Raw genomic sequence first — 11,218 nt, forward strand, 5'->3', positions numbered from 1 at the left:
CGGTAGAATAGAGCTCAACTGTGGTGGGGTCTTTAGAGAGCTAGTAGATCCCCTTGGTGGATCAGTTCATTGTCAGATGTCATTGGCAGAACTAGAAAATCGTCCTGATATTGTACTTCGGGGATGTTACATTGTTTTTCCAACGTGTTATTACCTCCCATAAAGCCTATAGGTTCCAGCAAAGATGATAAGTCAGGAGCATGGCGTCTAGGGATCGTGTTCCCTATGATTTGCCAATAACGTAGGTCCCAAACATCTAGTCATACACTATATTTAGATGCATACAAACACCTATGAACCTAGAAAAGCCAAAATGACCTATAATTTGGGACAGAGGGAGTAGTAAACAACATAACGGAGTAACAATCTCATAGTAAAGAAGGAAGATAGATACACCATGTGGTGCGCAATCTAGCTCATAACATAACTTTCAAATTCAGAGTGAAGAATATAAACTAATCCAATCAATGATCAGATCAACAAAGAAATACATGGTATTAAGTTAAGAACAACCAATGGGTAGCTAATAAATAGCCTAGTACACATAAGAAAACATTTGCAATTGACAAGTTAGACATGGAACTAACCCAGTTCTACTATCAAAAACAACAATTGAAGTACCAGACAGTACTTTGGAATGTCTAATAATAAACAAATTAGATAGCAGACTACACAATCACACAGGCACTTACACAATAAACCATCAATTCATGGAAACATATATTACAAGTCAAAAGACAGTAAACAATAAAACAATAGAGCAAAACAGCATATACAAACGGTGCAAGCAAAAATATAGAACCGGTAGAGGTGTAGAACGTATTGTACAAATTACCACTGCAAACAAAATAGAATTAGCTAGTATCTAAAAGACCAAGAGAAAAGGTCAAGCAACTCATATAACAGCATATTATTATGACCTCAAAACAAATTGAGTTGTGTGTTCTGAGCATCAAGCACCAGCAAAACCTCCATTTCCCCAGGTTTTGACAAGGCACAATGCCAACTCAACAATAAACATACCCTGAAGGAGAATACTTGAAACAAGATTACTAACAGAAAAAACCTTGCTATACAAAAGAGATGGCAATGAGCAGAGCACAGCAACCAAACAACACATGAAGAAATAGAATATCGAAACAAGAAACGGTCTGGAGGATTTAGGGTCAATCCAAAATACATTGTATCTGCACCAATGAGGCAAATTCATCTAGCAGACGCGCAACAGTAACATGCTGAGTTTTACTTAAATCAGCTTAATAGTCCCAGCCTCCCAGGCATTACTACCTCTTTGAAAAAACTGTAAACATTTCCCCAGTTTGATTTTGATCTATCCAACATATTAACAGCAAGTAACTGACTAGGTTGGTGTCTGTTTGGAAATGCTAGCTGAGAATTGTGTCACAACTACATCAATAGGCCAGGCTACCTAGCAGACATGCAACACTAACACATAGAATTGTACTTACATTAGCGCAAAAGACCTAGGCTTGACTAACAAATTTGAAAAATTTTAGCAGTTGCAGTTTTATTCGGCGAACAAAGTAACAATTCGAAACTGAAATAGGGTGGTCCAGTGGTGTTTGTTCCAAAAATGTAATTCATACAGCATGTGATTTGGTGGCGTAAATGTTGACAAGCCAGTTTATCGGGTCCAACACTCCAAAACTTTAGAGACCACTACACTATCTTGTGGTGAGCAGCAGCATACATGACTACTGATAACCAGATAACCGGATTCCCAGAGATATGCTACAACACGGGACTGAAATTCGATCACTAGTCAAATCAACAAGAAATTCATAAGCTCCAGACTCCAGTGACCATGCAGCATTTCTGCAATTAGCGCCAGATAAATCTGGGACAAGCTCGCAGATTCAGGCCACAGTCCAGAAACCGCAACTAAAACCAACGCGAAGGCAAGGGATCGCACTAGACGAATCCTACACCAACCGAAGGTGTGATCTCACCGGGTGGCGCTAGAAAACTCCCGAACCAAACCGTCTCTCCCTGTCTCCCGAGTCGCGCCTCAGCTACGACAGCACGCGCGCATAGGGAACCCATGGATCGATCACGGCGAGGGGGGGAGAGGGATCGGTCGCTCACCTTGGGTCTCGCCGCCGCCTTCCGGGCTGAGAGATGGGATCGGTCGATGCGCGCGCCGCCGGAGAGGAGGAGCTAGAACCCTAGAGCGCCGCCGGGAGGAGAGGGGATCAGAAGGGGCAGGTGGTGAGGTTATTATACCAGCAGGGGGGGAAGGCAAAGTGAGGCTGGGCCATAAGGTGGGCCTTATGGGCCGTCAGCTTGGTACTGGGCTAATTAAGTTCAGGGCCTAGTATTTGGTCCGAGCGAGAGAGGCGCTTCGGGCGGGCTGTTTCTCGTGGCAGCCCGCCCGTTGCTGTGGGCTGCTTATCGGTGAGGGTCATCTGGGGGCCGCGAAGGAATTTTTTTTAATTTTTATATTTTTTCTTTTATGATTTTGCAGAATTAAATAGCCGATCTAAAAATTTGCAGGATAAATACCACCGAATCGAATGGTGGAAGCAAGCTACCGCCAATTGAACCGGCGGTAACTTCCCACCTCTAGATATACACTTTTAAAAAATTATAACTAATTCATATGAATTTGGATGGAGATAAACTTTATATGAAAATCGTAAATCTCGACGAGATCTACAACTTTGTAGTTCAAACTTTTTTCATTTGGTATCATATTGGTACTCAAATAATCGACACAAGTTTCAGATCTAAAATTGAATTTTACATCTTACATCTGAAACTTGCGTTGATTATTTGAGCACAAAGATGGTACCAAATGAAAATAGTTTGAACTACAAAATGGTAAATCTCATCGAGAGCTACAATTTTTATATAAAACTTATCTTTATCCGAGTTCATAGTTATGATTTTTTGAATGTGTGCTGCCCAGTTTCATATCTAAAATTTGAATTTTAGATCTGAAATTTGTATCAATTATTTGAGTACCAAGATGATACTGAATGAAAAAAGTTTGAAACTACAAAGTTGTAGATCTCACCGAGATCTACAATTTTTATATAAAGTTTATCTCCATCAGAGCTCATATAAATTACTTATGATTTTTTGAAAGTGCATTGTCCAGAGGAGGGAAGCTACCGCTGGTTCAACTGGCGATAGCTTGCTTCCCCCGTTTGATCCGGCGGTAGGGGTCTATTTCTGCAAATTTTGGATCAGCTATTTATTTCTGCAAATTGTAAAATAAAAAATAAAAAAATAAAAAAATTCCCGCGAAGGCTGGAGTTTAGGGATGGATTGGCGGGCCGAGAAAGACAAATAGGCCCCACCCGTAGTAGTGAAGCCGGCAAGCAGCACATAGGACTTTCCCAATTTCCTAAAAGAAAAACAGAGGCTATTCTCCCCACAATTTTCTACAATGCAAATTGCTTATTTGTGTTAAATGAAAATTTATCAAGTTTTTCAAAATCTATATAAATAAGAATATCAATATCTACTTACGTTAAAAAAGTACACTATGAAATGTGTTTCATATTTGGATCCAATAATAATAATAATAATTTGATATCATAAACATTATTATTTTTATAAGCTTAGTAAAATTAGAGATAGTTTAACTTATGATAAAAGTGAAAATGCTTCCGGAAACGAAAAAGAGCGACGGCGTTGATACGCACAAATCAATAGGATTTTATAGAAATTAATGTGTGGCATTATCCCGTTTTATGTGGGTGCTCACCATCACACAAAGAATTTTTTTTTCCTTTCCATTTGATCAGGGTTCGACTCGTAGCAGAAAGAAAATTCAAACCTGGAAGTGTAACGTTCGTTCCCTGGCGATGGGTTCTGTCGCATCAACATCATTAAGAGGTTGTGTCAAAGCTTGCCGCTAACACATCATGTTGCACAAAGCACAACCGGAACTACCACTGGGATAGAGTAGTAACAACGGGGAACGTCTCTCCCTCTCCAGAAAACGCCGAAAAGGAGCCATATTGATGTGCCAACTGGAAAGATGAGAGATGAGAGATGAGAATGAGATGTTCCTCCAACCGCAGGGCCCTCCCAAGTCCCAACTCAACTGATGGCTGTACCTGACTGGCTTTAATTTTCCTTCCATGATAGCGTGTCTGAAGTCGAATTGTCACTGATGATATGCAGCCAGGAAGACACAGGTAGTAGCTCCAAATCAGTGTCAGAACACTTAGCATTATATTGCATATCAAATTTTGGTTTGTTTGATCCATGTTGTTTGGGCCGGCTCGGAGGGCGGCGGGGGGCGGGGCTGGCGGGGGATTTTGATTTTTTTTTTTAATTTTTTAAAATCCTTTAGTACCGGTTATCTCAACCGGTACTAAAGGACGAATTGCCAGTACCGGATGGACAACCGGTATTAAAGGGGTTACCGACCGGTACTAGAGGCGTTTTTCCTGGTAGTGAACCTATTACTATAGTGTGCTTCACTATTGCGTGTTCTTTACGTGTTGTCGTATATTCTCTCTGCTTTTATCAATAGAAACATTATGAATAGTAAGTGAAATAGTAGCAGTATTAGCCGATAGCAGTGACAGTAGTGCTGTGTGTACACAGCAAGGATATACCTTTGCTTCTCCTATAAATACGAATGGAAGCCTGAGCAAAGGCACCCAGCTCAGCACAAGCAAGCATTTGGCTCCACTCCTGTGTACGGGTGTATTTCAGAGTGAGTGTGCGAGTGCTACTGGTGTCCGGCGTGAGTTCTGCGCTTAATCACAAGCCACCGTGCCAGCCTCGAGGCTTTCCTTGCCTGCCCAGGCAAGGAAGAGATGGCCTCGCTGCCCTTCGGCAGCACCGCCAGTGTCGACTGCAATCAGGTCCGGCGTTGTTATGTGCATTTTTATTTAGATGGTTTGGAGATAGTTTGTAAAATTTTGTAGAGAAAACGACGAGCCATCTTCTGTTTGATGTTTGACCAAAAAGTTTGTCCAACTCCGATAGGACTCCAGTAAATCCCATTTGTCTAACTCCGGTAGGTGCACCTGAGGATGCATGATTCTCCGCTAGCTCACTCTCTCGGCCAGTTTCAACTCTAAAGGAAAATGCCATAATTTTTCATTAAGAAGAAACAACTTTCTCCCAGTCTAGAAAATCCACAAACTCCAACTTTTTCTGCTAGATGCTACTCAGGTGCTCTAACCACTAGGGTTAGAGGCCCTTTCCTCTCCTTTCTGTAGCTGCTGCTCAATTGACTTCACTAGTTGCTGTATTGTTGTGTGATATATGTGGAAGCAGTAGTCACGCAGAACGAACAATAGTTAGGCTTCGAGTATCTAAAAATCCTGCTATGGAGCCATAAGTCAGCAAGTCATACTGTAATCTCAGTCAGCAAGTCATATCGTAATGCTATGAGTTGTTAGTAACCCTTCTCAAGAACCCTATCTAAAAAAAACCCTTCTCAAGAACCCGCCACATTGATTTTGTTTCTGAGATCCTATCATGTCTATGAGGTCTCTGAAGCTGTTATGTCTGAATTGTGATGACAATTCAGGAGTGTCGAACATGTGCGCTCTTCTGAGCAGTAAATTTTCACATTATGTATTAATTGGACAATTGTAATCTAGTCAACTTGCTGTACTAGAAACATTCGGTGGTTGTTGTTTGTACAAGAAGTGAAAGCATTTTTCCTATCTATTTGTCAGCTTTTGGTAGAAACAAATGGCTCTACACGGACACTGATTTTGAACAGGCCAAAACAGCTTAACGCACTCTCTTCCACAATGGTATGTTAAGAGTTCACTAGTATTAGAGTACCCAGATTTACTTTTAGAATAGTGGGTACAGCATGATTGTTCTTTTATGTTGCAGATTAAGGAACTCCTAAGGTGTTTCATTGCTTACGAGAAAGACGATGGAGTTAAATTGTTGATTATGAAGGTATCTGCTTTGAATTTGAGGCATGGTAGAACTTAGATTTTAGATGTCTATTAGTATTGAAGTACAAGTGAATTGCCTATTTTCTCCATCAGCTTAGACTTTTGAGTTGTACTAGTCGGTGCATACAACTCAACAATTAGAGAGAGAGTTCCAATAGAAATTACCAACTAGGTAGTGTTGGGAAACATGAGTTGGCCATGCATCTCTCTCAAAATCAACAATACAAAGTTCGAGGTGGTTATTTTTTTAAGCACTTTACTCTATTCTAGTTTCAAGCACATGATTCATATTGAACTTGTATGAGGTTCTAATGATGCTTGTTGCTATGCTAAGGCTTGCAAAAAGAAAGGGAACAATATTTGCAAATGTCATTGCTTGTATTCCATTGATTCTAACTCTCTTCACTTCTTAGAACACCTTCAACTTGCTATAGAGCTTACTTTAACTTGCTGTTTTTTCCCTGTCAGTTCATTTTGTTTCTCAATTCCTTCTATTATTAGCTCCTTTGGATTGATATGATAGTCATTATCCCTTTAATTATTGCCTAGATGCCTACTTTTGATCTTACTGTTTGTCATTGTATTGAATTGTCGCTTGTTTTCAGGGGAAAGGAAGAGCATTTTGCGCTGGAGGTGATGCTGCTGTAGGTTTCCAGTCTGCACTTAATGGTAATTACAGCTTTAGCTTGTCTATGAATCAAATACTATCCAAAGCCATTGTCTTCTGTTACCTGACTTAATAGTTAATACCCATGTTACATGTTGCAAATGGGCCTAATTTTTTCTCACACATTTTGTTGACTGTGTTGTGTGTTTAATTCTTAAATTAGAGGGATGGAAATGGGGTGCTAATTTCTTCAAAAATCTGTATTTGTTAAACTACATAATTGCAACTTGTATCAAACCTCAGGTGAGCTGCATCTCTTCATAGTTATTCATTGTAATAATTCATTTCTCCATTCCTGCTTGCCTCTAAAGGCTAGAAAATTTGACTATAGGTTTCTCTTCTCACTGGAATTGTCATGGGTGGAGGTGCTGGTGTTTCTTTACATGGAAGATTTCGAGTTGCCACTGAGAAGACGGTATATCACTACCAAAAAATGATTTGTAGGAGCACCTATTTTGATTCAGGAGCGGATAAAGAATTCACCCACCCCTGTTCGCTTTCAAGCACACTGTAGCACTAGCCCTCTCTGGAAAATCGATTTCCATGAACATCCATGTTGGGAACCGTGCCTAGAAATGCCTCAATTTTGAAAGGCGAATCGAAAACATAAATGCCCACGGAAATCATCATTTCCAAAGGCATGCCGAGAGGGAACTGCCCCTAAAAATGAAGACCAATTCTAGGGGCAGGTGATGACATCAATCGCTCCTAGAAATCGATTTCTAGAGACAACTCGTAAGGCGTATCGCCCCTACAAAGAGTCCTGCACAAATAATTTGTATTTTTTTTACAATTTTGGATCAATACAAACTTTAAATAACAATTATCAAGCTTAAAGAGATCTGAAACTTTTTAGTCTATAACTTTTTCATTTGAGATTAATTCACTATAAGTTCACATAATTTTTAAATTTTTCAAACAACATAATGAAGGCACATCCTAACCAAAGTTATAGTGCTCAATGGGATCTATAACTTTATAGTTAATATTTTTTTCATTTTAGATCATTTAGGGCCGTAATTATTGCATATAAGTTTTGGAAAAGTTAATACAACCTTATCGACTTTGTGGTGCGTTAGTTGGGGAGCTTTCGCATGAGGCTTAGGTCACGGGTTTGAATCCTACGATGTGTGTGATGTATGATGAGTGACAATGTGTGTGTTGGCTATTTCGGTACAAACAAAGGTTTTCCCTACCTTTTGGAGGATATTCTTTTTTTTTGCCCCAATTTTTGGAATCGATTTCTAGGCGGTTCATGTCATGATCCGCATATAGAAATTAATTTATTGGGGTGGACTACTACATGAACCGCCTCCTAGAAATCCATTTGTAGGGGTTGTTCAAGGACTGTGCCCGCAAATGCTCTATTTTGTAGCTATGAAAAGTAGGAGGGACCTTGTGTCTGCCCCCTGCAAATATGGTTTTGATCGGTCCTATGAATGGTTTTTGTAGTAGTGTATGCTACAGACGCCATTTTGTGAGCTTGATCTTTGATAGTAGTTATACTTATTTGGAATAGCATGGAGAATCTTTCTTGCTTTTTGTTGGAAAACCAAAATAGTTTCAAGTACCAAAATATTTCTCATTTACATTTTGAATATCCATGCAGATTTTTGCAATGCCAGAAACAGCTCTGGGTCTCTTTCCAGATGTAGGGGGCTCATATTTTCTATCTCGGCTACCGGGGTTCTATGGTTACCATATATCTCCTATCTTTATTCAATTGAAATACACATACCATGTCATTGCTATCTAGTCCCTCCATTCCAAATTGTAGGTTGTTTTGACTTTTCTAGATACATAGATTTTTTTTCTATGTATCTAGGCATAACATATGTCAAAATGCACATGTATCTAGAAAAGTCAAAACAACCTACAATTTGAAATGGAGCGGGTATTTAATATTGTTGGATATTATTCACAATCCTTAAATATTATGCATCCTCATATTATCCTTTATAGTTTTATTAGAATTACCATGCACTTAATTGATTTTAGCAATTGTGCTTCTTTATGAAAATGATCTATGGAAGTGATCACGGAGATATAATCATATACAAAGTAATGAAGAGTAACCAAATTTTTTGTTTTTATTTGATTTGCCGGTTCCATAAGGTTAATTAGTTGCACTGAGTGTCGTCAGTCTTCTACTTGATGTCAAAGGTAGCTTGGGGGATCTTTTCACTAAACTATTATCATGTCTTTGTCCAGGAGAGTATGTTGCTCTTGCTGGTGCCAGATTGGATGGTGCAGAAGTGCTTGCATGTGGTCTGGCAACTCATTTTGTCCACTCAAATGTAGGCTCACGTGTAACTTCAATTTTAACCATTAGCATCACCAAGCACCCTTTCTATAAATTCTTCAAACAACAACCAATCACCATAACTGTTAACTTTTGCTTTCAGATATGATATTTCCTGTTACAAAATTACAACTATGGTTATTATTTTCTGGAACATGCTACATAAATCCTGACCTCATTGATGTAATATTTGCATGCTTTCATATTTTTTGGCCTGCGTTGTTAAGGTTGTGTATGTAATATGTGTATCAATATGTAACTCCTAGTAAATTCTCTTTGTTCCCCAGAGGCTGCTATTGCTTGAAGAATCTCTTAAGAAGGTGGATACTTCCAATCCTTTCATTGTGTGTGGTATTATCGATCAATTTAGTGAACAGCCATCACCGAAAGAAAATAGTTCTTTGAATAGGTAAGATTGTTTCTGATTGAATGACTGAATTATGCCATGTTTCATAATTTCATTAACTTCATTCCTGGTGCTCCTCAGGTTGGAAATCATCAACAAATGCTTTTCCAAAAGGACAGTTGAAGAAATTATATCTTCTCTTGTGAGATTGTTATAGTGATTGCAATGTTCTATGGGTTCACCTATTCTGTCCTGCAAAATTAATTAGTTAGCATCTATTATGTTAGGAGCAAGTGGCCTCAAATTTACCTGATGAATGGGTTGCTGCGACGATCCAATCCTTGAAAAATGCTTCTCCAACCAGTTTGAAAATCTCTCTGAGATCGGTATATATCCAACCTCATATCTATGATTTTAGCCCACTGCCACAATTGTGTCCATGAGAATATAATTGTTTCATTCTCAAATTTCAGATAAGAGAAGGGAGAACACAAACTGTTGGGGAGTGCTTGCGTCGGGAATATAGAATGGTTTGCCATGTCGTGCGTGGTGACTTCAGTAGAGACTTCTTTGAGGAATATATCAACATCCTTAACACTACTCTTTTTCATTAATGATCTCTCTACTTTGTTGTCTTTGCGCGGCAAGGTCTGTACCTAACATCATATTATTGCAGGGATGTAGGGCTATACTGATAGATAAGGATCAAAACCCAATGGTCTGTATTTTCTCATATTTAGCACATTTAGATTGAAATTTATTTCTGACAGCTTATTTCATCTTAAATAAACTTTTGATAATGGTTATTTTCTTTATGGGGGGTGTATTTTGCAGTGGATGCCTCCAAGGTTGGAACAAGTACATGATGAATCAGTTCAACAATATTTCTCTACAATTGATGATCCACAGTGGGAAGAGTTAAACCTACCTACCAGACATTTCCATGGGAGAAATATTAAGTCCAAACTTTGATTGAAATCTTGGGCAAAAGATGTGAACGATGGAGCCTCGAGGATGGTCAGAATAATAATTAATTAATAATCTCAAGTTTGGGGAGAGTTTTTACACTACAAACTAAAAATGAAATAATGTTGTTTATCGTAGAAACTCTTTGTAATGTATACATGAAGTTCTACCCATTTTAGAATAATTACAATCGACTTCGGATGTTGTGATCTCATATAGATGATGAGCTTTGTAAGAGAAATTTGGAATTCTTACATAAGGTGGACTTGACTAATGTCATCCCACAAATGGATTACAACCATCAAATGTCTTCTCCCTATACATAATGTTGTATATATATTCCTAATATATTTGATATTTTCATTTCTTTAGCTATGTTATAGGGCAAAAAACAACCCTAGGCTCACCCCCTTGCTTGGTCATCCTCCCATCACTCTATCCTGTGGCAAGGACACATCGCCTTCATTGTCATGTAGCAACACGACCTGCTCCATCCTAGGCCGCACCATATAAACCCATAGTGTGAAAAATGCACTCACCAGATTTTTAGTTGGACAAAAGGGTGAGCCACAATGCACGAACTTATTTGGTGTTCAGGGGTGGATTTGGGCCCTAGGCTGCCCAGGCTGCAGCCCGGGGCGAGGCCCAAGAAGACTGGGAACAAGTTTCATAAAAATGGCATAAAAAGGCCAGGCAGCCCATTAGCCCACCCCGACGCGAAGTGAGCCCAGCAGGCTGGAACCCTAGCCCTGGCAGGCTGTCCGCGCGCCTCCCGTCTGCACTCGTCAATCTTTGCGAAACGCGAGTCGCGCGCCTCCCGTCTGGGTCCGGCCGTCCGCACCTGTCGGCGCCGCGCCGCCTCCTGCCCCTCCCCTCCCCTCGTCATCATCGGTCGCCGGCTCGCCGCCACCCGCCAGGTCACCGCCTCGCCGGTAGCCTTCACCCCCTGCGGCCCCGCGCCCCTCCGGCCGCGCGCCCACTCGGCCACGCCCCCAAGCCGCCATGTGGCCACGCCCTCACCGACCCCGCGC

At 40.1% G+C, this 11,218-nt stretch overlaps 2 protein-coding genes across 2 annotated transcripts in view; one reads left to right on the top strand and one right to left on the bottom strand.

Annotated features, from left to right (window-relative positions):
* The window catches only part of LOC101783326 (40S ribosomal protein S15a-1), a 3,529-nt gene extending 1,288 nt beyond the window's left edge, over positions 1 to 2,241 (bottom strand). The window contains exon 1 of the mRNA XM_004979553.3: positions 2,107 to 2,241. The gene's annotated coding sequence lies outside the window, so the exon portion shown is untranslated. The remainder of the gene's footprint in view (positions 1 to 2,106) is intronic.
* A 2,419-nt stretch (positions 2,242 to 4,660) lies between these two features.
* On the top strand, positions 4,661 to 10,488 carry LOC101783731 (3-hydroxyisobutyryl-CoA hydrolase 1). Its single transcript, XM_022829376.1, has 13 exons — positions 4,661 to 4,847; positions 5,673 to 5,753; positions 5,839 to 5,907; positions 6,512 to 6,575; positions 6,737 to 6,816; positions 6,905 to 6,988; positions 8,183 to 8,267; positions 8,785 to 8,870; positions 9,163 to 9,284; positions 9,363 to 9,423; positions 9,509 to 9,607; positions 9,695 to 9,939; positions 10,056 to 10,488. The coding sequence occupies exons 1-12, from the start codon at positions 4,800 to 4,802 to the stop codon at positions 9,833 to 9,835; spliced, it is 1,020 nt and encodes a 339-aa protein (XP_022685111.1). The 5' UTR covers positions 4,661 to 4,799; the 3' UTR covers positions 9,836 to 9,939; positions 10,056 to 10,488.
* Positions 10,489 to 11,218: the final 730 nt, after the last annotated feature.

The sequence above is a fragment of the Setaria italica genome, chromosome VIII, assembly GCF_000263155.2.
Source record: "Setaria italica strain Yugu1 chromosome VIII, Setaria_italica_v2.0, whole genome shotgun sequence".
In the NCBI taxonomy this organism is placed as follows: domain Eukaryota; kingdom Viridiplantae; phylum Streptophyta; class Magnoliopsida; order Poales; family Poaceae; genus Setaria; species Setaria italica.